This window comes from Drosophila guanche, unplaced genomic scaffold (genome assembly GCF_900245975.1).
Source record: "Drosophila guanche unplaced genomic scaffold, DGUA_6, whole genome shotgun sequence".
NCBI classification, from domain to species: Eukaryota; Metazoa; Arthropoda; class Insecta; order Diptera; family Drosophilidae; genus Drosophila; species Drosophila guanche.
Genome location: NW_022995744.1, coordinates 1,649,379 through 1,672,166, shown reverse-complemented (window position 1 = coordinate 1,672,166; position 22,788 = coordinate 1,649,379). Strand labels below are relative to the sequence as shown.

At 42.6% G+C, this 22,788-nt stretch overlaps 1 protein-coding gene across 6 annotated transcripts; it reads left to right on the top strand.

Moving 5' to 3' along the window:
• Positions 1-343: 343 nt before the first annotated feature.
• LOC117579970 (formin-like protein) lies at positions 344-22,319 on the top strand. 6 transcript variants are annotated; one of them, XR_004573533.1, is made up of 10 exons: positions 506-897; positions 10,533-10,616; positions 15,491-15,577; positions 16,027-17,682; positions 17,759-17,975; positions 18,040-18,332; positions 18,403-18,957; positions 19,022-19,144; positions 19,265-19,570; positions 21,169-21,302. XR_004573533.1 is itself a non-coding variant. In XM_034266147.1 (9 exons), exons 1-9 carry the CDS (start codon positions 619-621, stop codon positions 21,409-21,411), a joined length of 3,537 nt encoding a protein of 1,178 aa, XP_034122038.1. In that variant the 5' UTR covers positions 344-618; the 3' UTR covers positions 21,412-22,319. The 6 variants fall into 6 exon arrangements, 4 of the variants coding, with proteins under 4 accessions (XP_034122038.1, XP_034122037.1, XP_034122035.1 ...); XR_004573532.1 differs by having other exon boundaries at positions 16,000-17,682; XM_034266147.1 differs by lacking the exon at positions 19,265-19,570 and having other exon boundaries at positions 344-897; positions 21,169-22,319.
• The last annotated feature ends 469 nt before the right edge of the window (positions 22,320-22,788 follow it).

The following is a 22,788-nucleotide window of genomic DNA, read 5'->3' as shown; positions in this document are numbered from 1 at the left end:
CGTAGAGACATTCACTTAAAACGAAAGCGAAGCGTGTCGCGAACAAAGCACAAAAGGCGTCGCCGCCTGCTGAAGGAGTCTTCATAAAAATCTGGCTTTGTCTGTATTGTGTGTGTGTGTGGATTTGTCAGCAGCAGCAGCCGCCGACGCCGCTGCAGCAGCAATAAATTGTGGTTTTGCTTAGATTGTCAAAAATAAATTAAATGTAAATATCAAAGCAAGTTTATTATATTAGAAAAATTAAATTAAACTAGTCAACAGTTTTTAAATTTCAATCGTTCGGTTCCCACAAAAAAATAAGTCGCAGGCCCAAACAGCAGCAGCAGCCAGTAGCAACAGGAGGAGGAGGAGCAATCACAAGAACAAAAGGCAGCCACTTTGGATATCTTCAACGAAATCAAAGAGCAACTTTCAAGTTGCCCCGAACGCACCCGCGCACTCTGTCGCACTGTATGGGGGACCCTTTCCCTATCCCTTAGCACAGCGCTCACGGCAGCGAGCATCGAAGCCGGCGACGACGGTGGCGCAGGAGCAGGACCAGGCAGAGGGGCCGGACCAGGCGGAGGTGGCGGCGCAGCGTCAGCAACAGCAGGCGGCAGCAGTCGCTTTGCCACAATAATGGGTGCAGTCAAGTCCCGCAACATCACCACTGCCGATGTGGAAGCAGATGATCAGCAGCACCATCCACAGCACAGCTCCCACTCGATGCTGCGCAATGGACACCACAATCACAACGGTCCTGCATCCGGGGGAGGCACGCTGCAGAAGCAAGACCTGCGCTACGACATCGGCTCCAGCGCCGAGTACCATCACATCCGGCAGCCGAGCGTGCGGAGTCGTAGCCAGCAGCCGATGCCCACCACAGATGAGTTGGATCGGCGGTTCGCCAAAGTTCTGGTGAGTCCGGAGCCCCATTTGTCGCGAAACGGGAGATTTTTAAAGAATTGAATGGACTGAATAGGGCGTATGTTCTTCTCATCAGAGGATTGGCTTACTCAAGCTCCTCTCTCCACACATTCGCTCCTCTGCCCTCCCTCGCAGTTGTTGCATGTGATTGATGACCTCATCGACTGTTCGCTTGAATTTTGTCATACACACTGTTCACGTGCATGTGTGCGTTTGTGTTTTTGTGTGTTCAGTGGCGTACGCTTGAGGAGGGTTTATGTTAATCAGATTCTCCCATCTCTCGAAAAACAAGAACATTTCGTGTTTTTATACCCGGTACTCGAAGAGTAAATAGGGTATATTGTATTTGTGGGGAATAACGGTTGTATGTAACGCACAGAAGGAAACGTTTCCGACCCCATAAAGTATATATATTATTGATCAGCATCAATAGACGAGTCGATAGAGCCTTGCCTGTCTGTCCGTCTGTCCGTCTTGTTTGTCGGCTAGTTCTCAGAGAATATAAGAGCTAGAGCCACCAAATTTTGGCTCTAGACTGCTGTATGCTCACACTGAAACCAGTGTATTTCCAAAATGAGCCACGCCCCCTTCCTCCCCCGAAAAAGGGCGAAAAACTCCCAAATCTACAATTTTGAAGATAAAAGAAAACTAAAAACGCCATTCCGTAGGGAATGGTCATATCTATCAGATCACCAAATTGGGATCCAATCGGATCATTATTATAGCCAGAATGAAGAAATTCATTTGCAGTGGCTAAACCCACCCTGTCCCGCAGCTTTTGTTGTTCTTTCACATTCTCTCATTCACACTCTGCTTCTGCTTCACTCGGCTTCTGCCCCTGCCCCTGCTTGTGCGACTTTTAACCCACCCCGTCCCGCAGCTTATATTTGTTTTTTTTTTTTTTGTGTGCGATCGCTGCCTCTGCCTCTGCCGCGAGTCTGCAGTATGTGGGTCTAGGGAAGGGGGGCGAGCGTGTTGGTGTGAGAAGTGCTGTAGATGTAGATGAAGAAAAAATTTAAAATTTGACAAAACACCGCTGAGGTGCAGATGCACTATTGTCCCAATGACCAGTTTTGGTGGCTGTTTACGCCAAATTAGCGCAAAGGGCTTATGGCCGGGGGCAATTAGTATTTTGTATAAGTATAATTAATTTGTAGCATTAAGATATTGAATTATTGCATTTACGACATACTCACAGAAGTTTGTTGCTTTAGAACATACATGTAATATGTGAATACGATAGAGAAAGAGGAAGAACATGCATTTAATAGGTGAATATCGAAATTAAAAAGAAGAAGAGATTAAATTGATTTGAATTCCGACTCGGTCGAACCAGGAGCACTTGGCTTTTTATTTCGAGATTTTGATTCCGAACTGGTTGCGAGGAGTTGCGGAAACAGTGGCCAAAAGCTAATTTTTAAAAGTTAAAACCAAGACTCGGTTTTTAGCGCTCTGTTTTAGAAAAAGAGTGTCCATCAAAGTTGCGTACCAGAAATTTTCATAGATGGCGCCACTTTCGAAAAATCGAAAAAACAGAATGTGCTGGGAAAAAGTACCAATTTTATTGTTGTTTTAAATATCTCATAAATTGGAAAATATTTTTTATATTATATATATATTAACTGATCCAATTTTTTTGATGCATTTTATTTAGTAGGCTTTTTACTACGTGTTCTGTAATGTGAACGATATCTAGTGGTTGGCGATGTCTTCTACATCTAGATGTAGTCCTGAGTGACGGGTATAAAAGTTGTGACGAGTAAGAAGCGTCTCACACGTCCCTTCTCGTTAGATTTCCAGCGTGTGTGCCCCTTTAGAACCCCCCGAAATTGTGTACCCGCCACTGCGAGAGTGTTCTCCTCTACTTCTGGTGTGTGTTCTGATCTTTCCGAATATCATAATTCTACGATGATTCCTAATATCACTCCATTGTTTCGGAGCCGTGAGCCTAAGCTTGTCATCCTAGCCACTACCAACATTTTGTTGTTGTCTACTTTTCTTGGTCTAGAGAACCAGAGAGAGCGGTTCTCTCTGCGCCTAGGTCTGAACAAGACCACGGAACTAAGATTTTATATTACCAACCAAAATAATTCAACCTCCATAATACGATATCAGTCAGTAAACGAGTAGGAACGTTTCTGAGACGATTCGTACGCGTCACAAATTTTATACACAAATTTCAGTCAGTAAATCTTTTCAAATTTTACTTTTTACATTGTTTATACATATGCATCGCTTTCCCCGCCAAAACGCCATTTTAGCTCGCCACCCTCCCCCAGTGATGCACACGGCATGAGGCAGAGTGTGCTAGCGAGAAAGAAATGTGCAGCAAAAAACGCACAATGGGGTAGCCACTGCAAAGTCATTTCTTCATTCTGGCTATAATTATGATCAAATCTAGTCCAAATTCGGTGATCTAATTGATAAGGTCATTCCCTAGGGAATTTCATTTTTAATTGTCTCTTATCAAAATTGTGAATAAGAGAGATTTTTGTCTTTTGTGGTGGCAGAAGGGGGCAGAGCGACTTTTTGAAACACACTTGTAAATGTGTGTTACCCCAGCCATCTGGATCCAAAATTTGAGGACTCTAGCTTTGATAGTTTTTGTTATCCAGGCAGGCATAGCTATATCGACTCGGCTATTGATGCTGTTCAATAATATATATTCTTTATGTCTTCTTTATAGAAACGTGTCTTTCTGTGAGTTATATTCATTCACTGTCGCCATATATACAATATACCCTATTTATTTACTCTTCGATTACCGGGTATAAAAATGAGAGTGGCCCACAGAAGCAATTTGATTAACTCCCCTCTCTGCGTCTCAGCCGTTCTCTCAGTCCAATTCGGCATGCTAATGGCAATTAAAGCAAATTGATCGATTTTCTCCCTATCTGTCCCTCTTAATGCGGCTGCTATAATATTGATCTGTGCCAATGCTGACTCACTTCTCGCTTTATCCAGCCTTCTCTCCCCCATGTCGCTTTGTGGCCATCGGACCGGCTTGGCTTATCACCCACTGGAATAGAACGGAACAGAAGGGGAGACGAGAAAAGAAAAAAACATCTTTATGTATATTCATATGCATAGCCCTACATCTCGGTTATCGTCAGTCATGTTACTGACTGAGAAATATGCTCCTCAACCGGGTGTTCCGATCGAGATTGTCCTTTATACGTAGTCGACACTATTCCATATTGAGGATCGGATATTCTTTTCTTCATCTCAGGGTTGTAAGTATGGTCCTGAAAATCTTGATTTAGTGATTGATTTGTATGTATGTATATACATAAATAGTAACACTGTACATGCAAATATAAAATGTGGATCAATCTAGTCGATTCATTTGGTGTGTGTTTTATCGTTTCCAATATTCAACTATGCCACTTCAAGGGTACATAACATTGACAGACAATAGATACCACAATTTGTATGCAATCTGCTATTATTTATTCTTCTCTATTGTTTGTCCAAAACTCATATTCGCATTCAAAGTGTGTTTTTCTGTCTTTCGGCTTCTGTTTTGTTTATTCCTTCGTTTCTTGCTCGAAATTTGCCCCCCAACGTATTTGTTTGTTAGTTTGTCATCTCGGTAGCTCCTCCCCCTCCCGCTTCCACTCTTGAATCCAATCCATGTCACTGGAACTGACCTCGCCTATGCTTGCTCAGTCTCCTTGGATCCGTAGATACGGTTTGATACGGGCCGCGGACCCGGACCGGTGCGATCCGGCTCGATTTTTTTTATTGGAATCCATGCAGTCGCCTTCTGACTAAAAGCGATTGTTTGTCTGATTCATTGTTTATAAATAACAACAAATGCGATTTTTTGCCACTTATAATTTGCGCTTTGTGGGATCTAACCGTAGGTAGTCGCTGCAGATGTTTCCGGTTAAATGCCGACTGAATCGCCAGGGTTTACTGAACTTTGCACATGGGAAATTCTCCGACGTCGAATGGGATGTTCGTACGCAAAGAATGCCGTAGAACGGTCCTAAAAGGTCGGATTTTCATTATTATTTTACTATTGTGATACACCTCTGACGACTTTTAAGCTGGAGCTAAAGCTTTTTTTTAAATTCAAATTCAGATTTCAGTGAAAGTTGATGCAATGTATTAATGCTAATTTCTGATAAATGTGGTCCACTGATGTCTCTACAAAGTACTTATAATTTTACCAGCTAATAATTCGTACTATTAAAAAACATTTGATTAGACCCTCTGTCGCACGGGACACGTCACACCGAACCAAAAAATGTCTTGTTTCTTAAGGCCTGTCACCAGCACTGCAAAAAATTACTGTCAGGAATTCGCTATATGTATATTTCGTTTGTGCGTGGAACCGAACCTCAAACATGATTATGAATCCGATATGTTTTGTAAACAGGGCCAGTTGAGAAAGTTCAACTGAAATTAAACATGAAAAAAAGAGCTCTTCGTTGCATCGAGAATGCATTCGGGCATGCCAATAATACATTCTGTGCGCCAAATGTTCTCGTAAGAGAATGGTAGAATCTAATCGGACAAGGGTGAAGTGCAGTATGTCGATGCTGGAAGAAGACAATCCCAGCTGATCAAATAATTGATCAGAGAGAGAGAGAAAGAGCGAAGGATGGACGGAAGTGGAAAATGTATATGGAATATTGATTGCAATGAAATGCATTCCCTTCTATAGTATATTCAGCCAGTCATTGATTCAGCAATTGAAAGTAAAAGCAAATTTATTAAGATCTTTAAAGAGAAATGCATAAAAATTATAATTTCATGGTCAAATCTCTTGTCTCATATTGTGGGTGTCATTAACACAAAACCAAGAAACAATATGCATACACATGAACAAAAATACAGGGACAGAGATTAAACCGCACAAAATCCTCATTCCCAATCCAATTCACTTTCCCAACCCCATTCCCACTTTCACTCGCTTAATTATCATCATCATAATTATGGGGCCTAGAATCTGAAATATATAAGAAATTGCACCGAGGGGCAGCCGCAAATGCCTTCCTAATGGCATTTTCAATACCTCACAAACCACAAAAGCAGCTATTATTGTTAATATTGTTCAATAATCAATTGCTCATTTCGTGGAAAGGTGGTGAAGTTCAGCGCAGATGATACGTATTCAAATGGTGTCTTCCCCGATAGTAGCATTAATAAAGAGCAAAATAAAAATGGGAAACGACTGCACGTTTTGAAAACTCTCCTCGTGGCACTCGCTGGAATAGCTATTCGTTGGAACAAAGTTGATGACTTGATGTGCATCCGCTTGGTCTGTTTGGCTTGCAAATATCTAACGGCTGCTGTAGCGCTGCGAAAAAAGCGATCGCCAGAGTGGCTCCCCTCCGCTGGATCGCTCTTTATCGGAATTGTAGGGCCAAGCATTTGTTTATCTTTGCTGTGCACTTCCTTCGCGGTCTGCAAAAAAGAAAACCACACATAATGATAAAAACATAAAGGCATCTGTTTTTTCCTACAAATGTGCATACATATGTACGTACATACATATAGCAAACATTGACGATAATCGGCAAACGACGTTGGACTTGAAATGGGATGTGTGTTCATATGTATGTATGTAAGATCATACGGTGAATTACAGACAAAATCCCGCAGAAATTTTCACCGCTCCCACAAAGGGCGAAAATACCAATTTCAGTGGTGTGTTAGACGGTTCAGAAGTTACACAACTTTTAAGTTTGAAAAATGTTTTGGTTCATTTAAGGTGGGAGCCACTGTATGCAATTTTGAAGATAAGAGAAAAGAAAAAACGCAATTCCTTAGTGAATGGCCATATCTTTTAGATCACCGAATTGGGATTAGATTGGATTATTATTATATCCAGAATGAAGAAGCGGCTTCCCCCACCTCTTCCAGCAGCTTTGCTTATGCCTTTTTTTGGTTGCTCATTCTTTCTAATGCTCAATTCTCTAAAAATAAAATATAAAGCCCTCAGTCTATCAGAAAAAGTCGGTTTGGTCCGAAGCGGAAATAAAAGTTATGTCGAGTATTGTAATCGAAAACTTCACCAAAAATGAGGTGAAGATGCGAACGTTTACAGTACCCTTTGTCCTTTTGCATTCAATCAATTATTTGTTTGCTTCTAAATTGTAGGTCTTCATAAAAACTGCACCTTCTGTCAAAATTAATTATTCATAAAATATATAAAAAACGTATGGAAATGAAACTACTTTCTTTTGTGTACAAAATCTACCTCTACTTAAGTGCGGCATAGGATTCAGAAGTGACTTAAAGAATGAAAGTGACTTCCAGTCGGTCAATTGTGGAGGATCTATTTTGTTTTTCCGCTATCAGAAGATGACCGTAGACTCTGGGGAAGTGCCACGTCCCAATGCCAATTTAAACGCATATGTATGTACATGTATGTATTTACATATGTAGGTTCCACTCACGTTATTACTTTTCTCGCATGGCCGTAGCCTGGTTCGAGCTGCGTTTGGAGGGGATTGGTTTGGAAAAATTAAAAGGGTGTATCCGGTGTGACGGTCAAATAATTCATTATGTACTAGTGTACACTCACATGGCATGGATTCGGAGTGGACCGATATATTTATGTTCATATGTACATACGTACAGATATATGCATGTGTGTATTATACGATGAAGTCGTGTACAGTTGCGAAAAAAATAATAGCACCACTACAACACATTTTGTTCTTACTATGTTCTTACTTACTTACTATTCTTACTATGGATAAAAACTACCAAGGATCAGCACGTGTGCGTGGATATCATGGAGACTGTAATGCTACCGTTTGCAGTATATGAAATTCCACTAGAATGGGTCTTTCAATTGGTAAATAACCCAAGCATGAAAGCAAAGAAACGGTTCGGGGCCAACCAAAAGGCAGTTTCTGCTTCCAAACCAACCACTGTAGGATCACTTTGAGAACAAATTTAAGAGTCCTGGTCCAAAGCTCCCCAAAAGCTATGTCTGGACTTATTGTCAAAATAGGACACTGAACTAAATACTAAATGATATATATATATATTAAGAATAAATAGTTCAAAAGTGTTAACTAAGAAATTCGTTACTTGTTGGTAATTTTTTAAATTTTAAATCCATTTTTCCAAAGTGGTGCTATTATTTTGTTTGCCTAATTTGACCACTTTTAATAAAGTTCCTTAAATAACTTAAAAGCCTTACTAATGCTTCCCAGATTTGTAGGAGTCTTCCCTTTCTAAAAATGTGCTTTAAGTTTCCTTAAAGTTAAAAATGTGAGTTGGGCAACTTTTTGAAAATTGCTTGTGGTGGTGGTGCTATTATTTTTTTCACAGCTGTATGTGCTGATGTACAGCTGTGTACATCATGTTCAATTTATATACATATGTGTGTGTATAATAAAAGTAACGCGTACTTTTTGCCTGGTCCGACATAAATATAGGGGAGAAGAGAGCTCGTTCCGCCGTCTCTTTGTCACCTTGTTTACTTATTATTCTCTCTCGCTTTTTATTCGCATATTTATTTTTAAACCCGGAACTCGAAGAGTAAATAGGGTATATTGTATTTTTGCGAATAACGGTTGTATGTAACGCACAGAAGGAAACGTTTCCGACCCCATAAAGTATATATATTCTTGATCAGCATCAATAGCCGAGTCGATAGAGCCTTGCCTGTCTGTCTGTCCGTCCGCCCTCGCAAAAGGGCGAAAACCTACAAAAGCTACAATTTTTAAGATAAAAGAAAAACTAAACCATTCCTTAGGGAATGACCATATCTATCAGATCACCAAATTGGGATCCGATTGGATCATTATTATGCCCACAATGAAGAAATTAATTAGCAGTGGCTAAACCCCACCTGTCCCGCAGCTTATATTTGTTTTTTTCACATTCTCTCATTCACACTCTGCTTCGGCCTCTGCCGCGAGTCTGCAGTGTGTGGGTCTAGGGAAGCCCGGCAAGCTAAAGGAGCGTGTTGGTGTGAGAAGTGTTGTAGATGTAGATGACAGATGAAGAAAAAATTTAAAATTTGAAAAAACACCGCTAAGGTGCAGATGTATTACTGAGTGCCGGGTATAAAAGTTGTGACGCGTAAGAAGCGTCTCACACGTCCCTTCTCGTTTTATTTCTATTTTGTTATTACGGGAAGCGCGTTGAGGCAAATCACTCAGCCTCAATGACGATCTCAGAGCGCAACAGGGAGTGGAACAGTGGAGTACGGGAGAGTGGAAAAGGATGGGAATGTTATAGAATAGAGAAAGGGCAGTGGGTTCACCCATAACATCACAATTAATTAAGCAATTTATTTTACAAACATTTTCCCAAAAAGGGTATGGATGGAAATGATTTACACAAAAATGTGTAGTTGTATATGTAAAAATGTACCTAATACATTAACATAAACCTCTATATTTAGAATTCAGCACGCTTTGCAAAAATGTCGAAAAAAGTAAAAAAAACAACCGAACAGAGGAAAGAGATCATTTAATAATTGTTTAGCTTAATTAACACACTGCTAAAGCTGCGAAACTGTAAGTAAATTTCCACTAAATGAATGTGAAAAGAAGGCAATTAGACAAATTATCATATAATTACAAATCTTGAAGAAATACGAAATATTTTACAGAGGAATGTGATGGGAGATGAAGTTAATTGTAAAGCGTCCCTTTTTTAAAAGGGATAGATAAATGGATAGCTTTAACTCTTCGAATAAATTCATCCATCTAAAACTAGATCCCACAGAGCTCTGTAAATTCACTCGTTTGGTGTGTTACACTCCGTGGTAAAAAATTACCCTAACGCCTTGCCAAGCCTTCTCTCTATGCCAAATATTCTGGTCAAAAGGTCAAATATCCTACTCAAATTGATCAACTCCCAAGGAACATGTGCAGGAGTCTCTCAATGTCAAAACCAACACAAATGCAGTCATGGAATAGAAAAATTGCAAGATTGACGGTCCGCAAACAATCTCGCTCTCTCCGAACTGTTATTTCGTATGTTGGTTATTGGTTATTGGCATCATCAGATGTGTCTGTGCCGTTGTATGTGTGTTTGTGCGTATAATTAGAACATGTAACTGCAACTGCAGCTGCACCCAGGAAAACCACAGAAAAATAAAGAGGAACATTAAATTGAAGTCACGTAAGCTTATTTGGCGATTCCATTAGCCTCCAGTTAAATTGTGTATTTAACCATTTTACACAATCGTCCAGGGAAAAATGGGTTATGTTTTGTTTGATTTTCTGCTTGTTGGGGTCCAGTGCGTTCATTAATAGTCAGAGAATGATGCCACCACACAGTGGTCTGACGTGGCTTTCCATGGAGAACATTATCAACGATTCCTGAAAAAAGATGAATCTTAAATTTTTGTTTTGGGAAATGGAGCATATCTTTGTCTCCCTACTCTTTGGATTATTAAACTTAAGTACCTCTTACCAGCAGTTACTGTGATGATTCAATATTTGCATGAACAGGCAAATAGGCCACTTGAAAGATACTCCACTGTTGGATGCCACCACAAAAAGCCTTAACACTTAATTTGTCAAAAAATGTAGCCTTTTGATTACCCCCATATCTGCATACTATATTTATATCTATATATCGCAATATACCATTAATAAATAATAAATAAACCATTAACACTTTTTGTTCTTTCATTTTTCCAGGCCTCCATGGATTTGCCACCGGACAAGGCAAAGCTGCTGCGTAACTACGATGACGAGAAGAAGTGGGACATGATATGCGATCAAGTGAGTGCCAAAACAAAAAGTTTTTTTCATACTATTAAAGCGTGCATAAACCTGATAATATTTCTTTGCTGAAAAAAGGCAACTATCCGCCCCTTGACCCAACCCAGTCAGAACTGGCATTCATACTAATAGCTGTTCTTTTAAACTCTGACCGACTCTCCCTTAGTCGTTTTTCAAAGTGGTTGGAGGTGGGAGTGGCTCTATGGCTCATTGGCTCTTTGGGGGGTTAAGTATTTGGTTGATGTCTCGCCTCCATTTAGGGCGACACCTTGAACGCTGACCTTTAGTCCGCCTAGAAGTGAAGTGGCTGCCGCTCCAATTAAACCCCACAGCAAATGACTGAGCAATATAATTGTTTCACACACACTCACACACACAAGTGTTGCTACGAGGGCCACCAGTTGGAATTTTGAATGCGTTTATACGCTGATGAAATTAACGAAACGAAATTCATTTTCATGTAGCTAATGGACAGGTATGATAGATATGATGGAGAACTTGAAATTAAGCTTAAAAATAAAATTTTTCGCTCATATAAATAAAACTCGAAGTTAAACAATTAAAGATAAGGATTAATTAAGAATTCGCTGGCTGAAATCAAAAATGAAATATTTTGGATATTTGAAATTATTATACGAAGTCTATGCAGCTTTATATACAGATCCATATACTCGCGTCTATGTAAATACATACATATGTTTCCAGATACCTTATAGGGCAAATCTAGATTGCGTGCTTTGGATTATGATCTGGAGGGGGACGGGTACTGGCGGAAGTTATGACGAAACCATTAAAGTCTGCGCCAGAGCGTGCCCCTTTTTCGTTGGATCCGACTCGTATCTATCCATCCATCCGTCTATATGTATATCTCGCTTGTAACTGGGTCACTGAATTTTCAAGAGCTGCACCTAGAAACTGGCAACGGTGGTGCACAACAAAGAGTATATACTGCTGCACGCATAAGTAAATGCGAGCATTTTCGCCATAGGCATATTTTGTAGTGGAGTTGAATACTCGTAGAGCAGGAAGAGGAATGCCCTGCTCGGACTTGGGACTCGCGATACGATAAAATATCATAAACACCCAACATGGGTACACTTTGGTGTTGTTTGTTGTCCACGTCGTCGCCGGTTCTTGATGACCGAACCGCCTGTCTGCCGCCTCCTGCACGCCAGCCACACAGAGACAGAGACCTGTTTTCCATAATTCAGTCGGTACCACTGCACCGTGGGTGAGGCGTCTAAAATGGTGAATTAAAACAATCCATTTGGCAGATACTCGTTTAGTCATGTAATCAATTGCTCTAAGGAATTTTGGAATTGGATCTACTGTTTTATATTATATGTATTTTATAATAATTTTTATTAAAATAGCCCACTGTAAAGCCCGCTCTCTAGCGAAGTCTAGTCATGAAACTGAATGAAAACGCTTCCCACACCACAGACAGACAGCAAGACAGAGAATGGGACATGTCAGCCGACGATGTTGGTGGAGGCGAAACTTGCCACTCGAGGACGACTGAGTCTTAGAGACTGACTCCTCCAAGTGACTCCTCCAGGGAAGCCAATCACACGAAGCTCTATCTCTCTCACTCTCTCTCTCTCTCTCGCTTTCGAGGCTCATAGCGACAAAATGCAAATAATTATTACTGCAATAAATTGCAGTTCTTAATTGTTGGTGCCGCTTCCATACATACATATAAATTTACATATAAATATATATTTTTCCATCTAAAGATACATATGTATGTATTAGTGTGTATTCGTACCTTGTATGCATGTTGATATTTCTTCAGGTCTCTTCGACTAGGAAAAAGAATCAAACTGGTTTTTCTTTGACTGCAGCTCCCCGATTCGAAACACCAACCAAAACCCACACATAGTTTAGGTTGTAGTCATGCGTTTGTTGGATCTCAGGGATCGCATTTGTAGTTTTAGCTGCTGTTGCTATTGCTTTTGCTGTGGTTTGGCTTCGGAGTTTTGGCTGTTTTGTTGGTGCCTTAGTGGTTGGCATAGTTAAATAAAACACAGGCTAACACAGTATACCACGCTTCATGCTTAAAAATGCTTAAAAATGTCCAACGTTAGGCAAGCACACATCGATGCTTATGTGATCACGTTGCCCCAGCCTCAGATCGGCTTGACTGGGAATGGAGATGTAGATGGGGATCGATGTGCGGAGCCGTAGACATAATCGTACTACACAAATATGCGGTTACTGCCGGCTGTAAAAATATAAATAAAAAACGAGAAGGGACGTGTGAGACGCTTTTTACGCGTAACAACTTTTATACCCGGCACTCAGGACTACATCTAGATGTAGAAGACATCGCCAACCACAAGATGTCGTTCACATTACAGAACACGTAGTAAAAGCCTACTAAATAAAATGCATCAAACAAATTGGATCAGTTAATATTTTCCAATTAATGAGATATTTAAAACACCAATAAAATTGGTACATTATTGGACCGATAGGTTTCACAGCAAATTTTTCGAAAGTGGCGCCATCTATGAAAATTTCTTGTACGCAACTTTGATGGTCCAATGGTCTGCACATTCTGTGCAATAATGACCGATAGGTTTCACAGCAAATTTTTCGAAAGTGGCGCCATCTAGCGTTTAAAACCGAGTTTTGGTTAAAAGTCGGAAGAGTCAACGCCAGGTGGAGGACATAGGCAGGGGCCGAGTGAAGCAGAAACAGAGTGTGAATGAGAGAATGTGAAAGGAACAACAAAAGCTGCTGGACAGGGTGGGTTTATCCACTGAAAATTAATTTCTCCATTGTGGCTATAATAATGATCCGATCGGATCCCAATTTGGTGATCTGATAGAAATGGCCATTTCCTACGGAATGGAGTTTTTAGTATCTTTTTCTTGTATCTTCAAAACTGTAGATTTGGGGGGTTTTAGCCCTTTTGCGAGGGCGGAAGGGGGCGTGGCTCATTTTTAAAATAGACTGGTTTCAGTGTGAGCATACAGCAGTCCGGAGCCAAAATTTTGTGGCTCTAGCTCTTATAGTCTCTGAGAACGAGCCGACAAACAAGACGGACAGACAGACATGGCTCTATCGACTCGGCTATTGGTGCTGATCAAGAATATAAATACTTTATGGGGCCGGAAACGCTTCCTTCTGTGCGTTACATACAACCGTTATTCGCACAAATACAATATACCCTATTTACTCTTTGAGTACCGGGTATAACAAAAGTAAAAGCCGCTAAGTCTCCGCCTCGTATTAATGCTTCAGAAGAAATATTTCTCTCTCTCTATCTCTCTCTCTTTCTCTCTTTCTCTCTTTGGTCTCTGGTGCACCATCTCCTATAAAAATGCCAATGCAGAGCCCAGTTCGTTGAACAGAGGGTCTTAGTAACTACACTGCCACTGCCACATCCATTTCCACTAAAGATGATTTCCTAGCATTGCCATTACACGGTTAAATTAAAGCTATTCAGATGAATCTTAATCTTATCTAAATTACTATTTTACTATATATATTCATCAACTTTTTAGAATGGCAAAGTTCACAACCAAATACTTACAAAATACTTAAGTTACGTGAAAAAAAGCGCTACATTTAAAGCGAGAAGGGACGTGTGGGACGCTTCTTACGCGTCACAACTTTTATACCCGGCACTCAGTACTACATCTGCACCTTAGCGGTTATTTGTCAAGTTGTACATTTTTTCTTCATCTGTCATCTACATCAACAACACTACTCACACCAACACGCCTTTTTAGCTCGCCGCCCTTCCCTAGACCCACACACTGTGCGCCCGCACAAAAAAAAAAAATATATATAAGCTGCGGGACGGAGTGGGTTAAAAGTCGGCAGAGGCAGCGGCAGAGGGCCGTTAGAGGCAGAGGCCGTATAATGCAGAAGCAGAGTGTGAATGAGAGAATGTGAAAAAAACAACAAAAGCTGCGGGACAGGGTGGGCCACTGCAAATTAATTTCTTTATTTTATCAATAATAAATAGGATAATAAATCCAATCGGATCCCAATTTGGTGATCTGATAGATAGGCCATTCCCTACGGAATGGCGTTTTAAGTTTTCTTTTATCCTCAAAATTGTAGGTTGCAGTGTAAGCATACAAAAGTATGGATGCAAAATTTGGTGGCTCTAGCTTTTGTGGTCTCTGAGATCCAGGCGCTCAACAAGACGGACGGACGGACGGACGGACGGACTGACGGACGGACGGACGGACGGACGGACAGACAGACATCGCTCAATCGACTCGGCTATTGATGCTGATGAAGAATATATATATACTTTATGGGGTCGGAAACGTTTCCTTCTGTGTGTTATATACTTTGTGCACAAATACAATATGTCCTCCTCTTCGAGTACCGGGTATAAAAAGATTTTAGATTCCCACGTCATCAGGATGGACAGACGGACAGACAGACATGGCTCTATCGACTCGGCTATTAATGCCGAAGAGTTACTCGAAGAGTAACTAGAGAGTCCATAGCCGAGTCAATATAGCCATGTCTGTCTGTGCGTCCGTTTGTCCGTCCGTCTTGTCCAGAGCCTGGATATCAGAGACTATAAAAGCGAGAGCTGCCAATTTTGGGATCCACATGACTGGGATATCCCACTGTTACAAGTGTATGACAATATTTCGTCTCTGAGAACTAGAGGCTCATCGGGACGGACCGAGATACATAGATTTGGATCAATATTCTGATCAAGAATATATGCATACATATGTATGTAGCCTTATGTGTGTGACGCACATCACTTTCGCACCAAAACGAATATAACCCTAACTATTCAAGTACCGGGTATAAAAAACCCTTAAATAGCATTTTAGTATGTGCATATCCTCAACTAATCTCCAAATATCGCATACGTTTAATTTTTTCTGTAGGAAATGGTGCAGGCGAAGGATCCACCCTCACATTACTTGAGCAGATTGCGAACATATTTGGACCCAAAAGCATCGCGCAGTCATCGGGTAAGATATGAGTACAATAGAATACATACCAGTGTAATCCATTCGATTGGTGTTTGATCTCTGTTAGTTTGGTGTCTGGTTTTCTGTTTGTTCCTTAGCCCTTAACCGTTAACCAGCCATTGGGCAAAAGCTCAAATTGTAGACTAAAATTATTACATTTTAAACCGAATTATCTTGTTGTTCCATTAATTAATGTGTAAATTTCTCATTTCTCTACTCACAAAACACTGACAAACACACACACACAAACACACCACTATCCACCACGAAACTCCTATCTCTTTTCGTCCTTTCTTTCTCTATCTATCTATGGTCTCCCGCTGCATCTGCACCACCCGTATCCTGTATCCCTGTATCCTGCTCCCGAATCCTGCATTCTCCTATCCAACCTATACTCTCTCTCTCTCCTTATACACTTACAGCTTTACCTCTTGTACTTTTTTTGCCAGAAACGGAAAATGGTAGGCGAGTCGACGTCCACGCAGGTGCTGCGGGACCTCGAGATCTCGCTGCGAACGAACCACATTGAGTGGGTGAAGGAGTTCCTCGATGACAGCAACCAGGGCCTGGACGCCCTAGTGGACTATCTCAGCTTTCGGCTGCAGATGATGCAGCACGAGCAGCGCCTTCAGGGCGCCCTCTGCGCCTCCGAGGAGCGTCTAAACCTAACCAGCGGCGGGGATGGCGTGGAAATGGTACTCAGCCAAAACAGTTCCCTCAGTCCCCCCCAGAGCCAGCCTCACGCACATACTCACAATGGGGGTCTGGGCAATGGCTCTTTCCTACTGCTGGATAGCTCGAGGCAGCAGCACGTGTCCTATGGCTTCTTGCGTCCTACCATTGCCGATGCCCTGGACAGTCCTAGCCTGAAGCGGCGCTCACGTCACATTGCCAAGCTGAACATGGGAGCGGCCACCGACGACATCCATGTGTCGATCATGTGCCTGCGGGCCATTATGAACAACAAGTACGGCTTCAACATGGTCATCCAGCATCGGGAGGCCATCAACTGTATTGCCCTTAGCCTCATCCACAAGTCGCTGAGGACGAAGGCGCTGGTGCTGGAGCTGCTGGCGGCCATCTGCTTGGTGAAGGGGGGGCACGAGATCATACTGGGCTCCTTCGACAATTTTAAGGACGTGTGCCAGGAGCAGCGTCGATTCCAGACCCTTATGGAGTACTTCATGAACTTCGAGGCCTTCAATATCGACTTCATGGTCGCCTGCATGCAGTTCATGAACATCGTTGTTCACTCCGTGGAGGACATGAACTACCGCGTCCATCTGCAGTACGAGTTCACCGCGCTGGGGCTGGACAAGTACCTCGAACGGATTCGGCTGACCGAGTCCGAGGAGCTAAAGGTTCAGATCTCTGCCTACCTGGACAACGTCTTCGATGTGGCCGCCCTCATGGAAGACTCGGAGACTAAAACCTCGGCTTTAGAGAGGGTCCAGGAGCTGGACGATCAGCTGGAGCGTGAGATCGACCGCAACTCGGAGTTCCTCTATAAATTCGCCGAGCTGGAGACGGAGAACATCAACCTGAAGACGGAGCGCGACCAGCTGACGGTGGCCCGCCAGAATCTGGAGGAGGAGCTTACGGCCCTCCAGCGGATGTTGCAGCAGAACGAACAAGAGCTGCAGAAGCGCGACACGCTGCTGCGCACCAAGAACCAGGAGCTGCAGACCTTGTCCCGCTCCCTTCCCCGTTCCGCCTCCAGCGGCGATGGATGCCTGACGAATGGCGGGCTTCAGGCTGGAGCCACATCAGGCTCTGACTCGCCTCTGCCCCCGCCACTGCCTCTACCGATGACCACTGCAGCAGCAGCTCCGCCACCGCCTCCACCACCAGCACCACCGGCACCACCGCCACCGCCCATGATGCCCGGCATGGGCCTTAGTCCGCTGGGCAGTCCCAACGGCAGCATCGCCTCGACAGCGCCTTCCCCGCCGCTTGCCCAGCCCATGCTAAGCTCGTTCCCGCCACCGCCGCCTCCAGTCGCCGGTTTCATGCCCGCTCCCGACGGCGCCATGACCATCAAGCGAAAGGTGCCCACCAAATACAAGTTGCCTACACTCAACTGGATACCGCTGAAGCCGAATCAGGTGAGTGTCTGTCTGATCCGGGCAGAAAGGCTGTGCCTTGCTCTTCCCATACTCAGTCTCTTTGTTTCTTTTGCAGGTGCGTGGAACCATTTTCAATGAACTGGACGACGAGAAGATCTTTAAGCAGATCGACTTTAACGAGTTCGAGGAGCGCTTCAAGATTGGCAGCATTGGCGGGGCCCTGCTCAACGGCACCACTGGTTCGGAGGTGGATGGATCGCTGCAGTCCAGCAAGCGCTTCAAGAGGCCAGACAATGTCTCGCTGCTGGAGCACACGAGGTTAAGAAACATTGGTAAGTGCGGAAGGGGAGCTTCAATCTAAGCCATTTATTGAATATTGATTGATTATTCTCTTAGCAATCTCCCGTCGTAAGCTGGGCATGCCCATCGACGATGTTGTGGCTGCCATACAGGGTCTGGATCTGAAGAAGCTTTCGCTGGAGAATGTGGAGCTGCTGCAGAAGATGGTGCCCACAGATGTCGAGATCAAGGCCTACAAGGAGTACATAATTGCGCGCAAGGACCCACAGCTGCTTACGGAGGAGGATAGGTTCATGTTGCAGCTGTCGCGTGTCGAGCGAATCTCCTTCAAGCTCTCGATCATGAACTACATGGGCAACTTTATCGATAGCGTCCATCTGATCAGTCCGGTATGGATCAACAGTCTGCGATCTATCAGATCTGATCTTTTAATGTAAATTGTACTATTTCATGTTGTAGCAAGTCCAGTCGATAGCCGGAGCCTCCAACTCTCTGAAGCAGTCGCGCAAGTTCAGGGCGGTTCTGGAGATTGTTCTGGCCTTTGGGAACTATCTGAACAGCAACAAGCGGGGACCGGCATATGGCTTCAAGCTGCAGTCGCTGGACACGCTCATCGACACAAAATCGACAGACAAGCGGTCGTCGCTGCTGCACTACATTGTAGCCACAATACGGGCCAAATTCCCGGAGTTGCTCAACTACGAGACTGAGCTTCAGTGCACGGACAAGGCGGCGTTGGTTGCTCTCGAGAATGTGGTCGCCGATGTCCACGAGCTGGACAAGGGCATGGATCAGGTGCGCAAGGAGGCCGAACTGCGGGTGAAGGGCACGCAGACACACATCCTGCGGGACTTTCTCAACAACACCGAGGACAAGCTGAAGAAGATCAAGAGCGACCTTCGGCACGCCCAAGAGGCGTTCAAGGAGTGTGTCGAGTACTTTGGCGAGTCCTCAAGGACAGCCGATGCGGCGGCCTTCTTTTCGCTGATTGTCCGCTTTACGCGGGCCTTCAAGGTGGGTGCCGGCGGTGCAGTCACTCCGGTTTGAGATTTTCTTACATTGTTTGTCCTTATTGCAGCAACACGACCAGGAGAACGAGCAGCGACGTCGTCTGGAGCAGGCAGCGGCCCTGGCTGCCTCAAAGAAGGAGAACAACGCCCAGGTTCTGATGCGAAACAAGCACAACCAGAAGAAACAGCAGGTGAGTGCTGGCCAGCGGCAGCTCCCCCTCCCCCACTTCAGACTCGGATGTCTTACTCCTGCTCATCTCACCAATGATCTAGTAATCTTATACGCTTTCGTTCTGATCTGACTTACGCAGCAAATACATTGTCTGCTTGACTTTGCCAAGCAGCACATCACTATGGACAATTGCCTCCCATAGCTCCATCCCCAGAAGCAACCAACACCACCTTAACCTTCTCCAACCTCCACCCTAGCACGTCACGTTAGCTACTTGGTCATTTGGTTAAAAGCTCAAAACATTCACACAAAGCTCAGACATTTGGTTTTGGCTGCCTGCTCCTGCTTCCCCTCAAATCCAACCAATATCCAACACCATCCACCAACACCACTAGCATCATCTTCTTGGGGGACGGCATGTGGCGGGATTTGTTTTGTGATTAGTGTAAGTCGCGTGGCTTGTGTCATCTTTTGTCTTACCAAGTAGCTAGTACCAGCCAGTCTCTTGGCCTTCATTCTAATCCCCCACGCTGTGTGGCCTAATACTCGCTTATTCCTTTTCTAATCCACTTTCGACTGTGACCATTGGATACTTGCCAGAAATGTATCACTAAAAACGTTTCTGCTTGGATGATTAATACTTCATTGATGTGTGAAAACTTTCAAACAGTTCCAAACGCTAATACATATTTCATTGCAACACTTAACACCCACTCGCTGAGCAGGAATTCCGTCTAACACGGTTAGGAATTGGAGCCGTAGTGAAGGCATATTGGGAACCGTTTTGGCCTGCGGTTGCAAGGGACCACGGTATATTATTGGCTCAATTGGAATTTGATTTTTATACCCGGTACTCGAAGCGTAAATGGGTATATTCCTATTTGTATTTATATTCCTATTGTATTTGTGGGGCAAGTGGATGCATGTAACGCACAGAAGGAAACGTTTCCGACCCCATAAAGTATATATATTCTTGGTCAGCATCAATAGCCGAGTCGATAAAGCAATGTCTGTCTGTCCGTCTTTCCGTCCGTATTATTGAGCGCCTGGATCTCAGAGAATATGAAAAATAAAAGCCACCAAATTTTGCATCGAGACTTCTTTATGCTCACACTGTTACAAGTCTACTTAAAAAATGAGCCCCGCCCCCGCAAAATGGCGAAAACCTCCCAAAGCTACAATTTTGAAGATAAAAGAAAACTAAAAACGCCATTCCGTAGGGAATCAGGAATATCTATCAGATAACAAAATTCGCAATCCGATCCGATTGGATCAATTTTATAGCCAGAATAAAGAATATAATTTCCAGTGGCTAGGCCCACCCCGTCCCGCAGCTTATATATTTTTTTTGCACATTCTCTCATTCACACTCCACTTCGGGCTGTGTGCGGCCTCTGCTACTGCCGCGTCTCTGCCTTTACAGTGCACTCTGCAGTGTGCGGCTCTAGGGAAGCGGGGCGAGCTAAAGAGGCGTGAGAAGTGTTGTAGATGTAGATGTATAAAAGTTGTGACGCGTAAGAAGCGTCTCACCTTCCCATCTCGTTAAATAATGATCTCGTCATCGAAAAACGTTTGAACAATAAAGAGAGTGGAAAAAATACTTTTACGTTAGGGAATAGTAGATTCCACAAAAAAGGTTTAACGGCCACTCAAAATTTGACTTTTGCTTGCTTCTATTAAAATCTATGAAATTGTATCGCCATATTCAATGCTTCATGGTTATCGGTTAAAAAAGTTTTTCAGGCGGTTGTTAGGCATATACTAAAATTTGGTTTCTTCTTGTTAACGGATTTTTTTTTATTATTATTAGCTGATGGTGTCCTCAGTAAACGTTTAACTAAACATAATATTTATAGATTCTTAAGAGCACCTTAAGTCTCATTAAAAAAAAGCTAACACTAACAGCGACTAATATATAATACCGCTTATAATAAGTGCGTCTCTTTCTGTCGTGGTGGTGATGGTTCTCTATGACTAATGGCTGTCTCTATTCATTTTCTTTAATCCCCTCCAAACTGGCTTGCTCCAAAACACGTTTAACAGCTGGCTACAACCTGCGCGCTCTCCTTGCAGGACGCTGTCATCAACGAGTTAAAGACCAAAGCGCATTCGGTGCGCGAGAAGAAGCTGCTGCAGCAGGACGAGGTCTACAACGGGGCCTTGGAGGACATTCTGCTGGGGCTGAAGAGCGAGCCGTATCGACGGGCAGATGCGGTGAGGCGATCGCAGCGAAGAAGGATCGACAATAATCGCCTGTCGCGCACCCTGGAGGAGATGGATTGCTAGGAGCGACGCCCTAGTACAACATCGAATCGAAAATCAAAATTCAAAAACGAAAGAATATTAAACAATAATGGAGATACTGCAATATGTGATTGGCGATTAAATTGTTTTAGACACATGAAACAGACACACACACACACTCACATTCCCTCCCAGAGGCACGATGTTGCGCCTTAACTCGAATATTTTCAGTATAACCTTAAGATGAATATTGGATCCTCCCCATCTCCCAGACTCCTACTCCTATCCGTGAATCTCGGAACATGTTTTGTGAGAAATGTTTTGTCGCCAAAATGTTTTTACAATTTTATTTGGTTTAATTTTTATTGGCTAGCACTTAAGTTGAATGAATTTATTCAATGGGTGTATTTATCAGATCTTTATTTGTAAAATAATGGGTTTTAAACTGTGTAAATACTATATTTGCGTGTATACATACATCTATCCATGTAATGTATACATGATGTTTAGTGTACCGTTTAGTTGTCGATGCTTAAGTTTTAACCAAATTGGAATTACTACGATTCGCACGAATATGGAAAATCTTCCAACGTACATATAAGAAATAAATTCATGAGAGAGTAAAATGCATTCTACTTTGTATATTTTCCCTATTTAATTTGTTCTTATTTAATGTCTTTCCCCCACTTCACATATAAGCAGCCAGGTCTACAACTTTCATAAGGAGAAGCGCCAAAATATTGCAATTATTGAATTACTTTTTAGTACGTTTTTACAGAACAAGACATTTTATACAATTTTATTGGAATTTTTATACGAACGATATACACACTCGTAGATACTACATATGAATAAGAACTATATTCCATTTATACGCCAATTTACTCTTACAAGCCACAAAAATTGTTGAAGACTGAAAATGGAGCAGTTGACTAAAAAAAAAACGAACACTCGGATATACTTATACACGTAAATAATTACATATTGAAAAGCTTTTGTAACCATTTTTTCGAATAGTGTCTTCTCTCAACCTAGCTATACATACATACATAACATACATTTTTATAAATTGAAATGCAGAAAGCAAAAATGCAGTAACGAATTTAGTTGAACTTTAAGCACAGTTTTACACGTGCCATTGGCAATTTTATGCATATCCTTTGAGTAGAGTAGACCTTTTCTTTATTTTGCCTATGCCAAACAAAATTAGCTAAAGCTGGAAGAAATTTGATCACTCTGCATGCTCGATTAGCACGCGCAGACATGCAGACATACACGTAGATCTTACAAATATTGTGTTATTTAATTTGATAAGAAGCCAGCTAAACACGAATATCGTACAGCTGGATTTTATGTACACTTACACACACTCACACCCACATAAATATATTGAACCCGTAAACTATTTTAAACAAATTA

Excerpts from the sequence above, each read along its gene's own strand:
- LOC117579970 (XM_034266146.1), top strand. The coding sequence starts at position 619 with ATGGGTGCAGTCAAGTCCCGCAACATCACCACTGCCGATGTGGAAGCA. Across the intron at positions 15,578-15,999 it reads AAGCATCGCGCAGTCATCGG|CTTTACCTCTTGTACTTTTT; the intron begins GTAAGATATGAG and ends ATACACTTACAG. Across the intron at positions 18,333-18,402 it reads GCGTCCATCTGATCAGTCCG|CAAGTCCAGTCGATAGCCGG; the intron begins GTATGGATCAAC and ends TTCATGTTGTAG.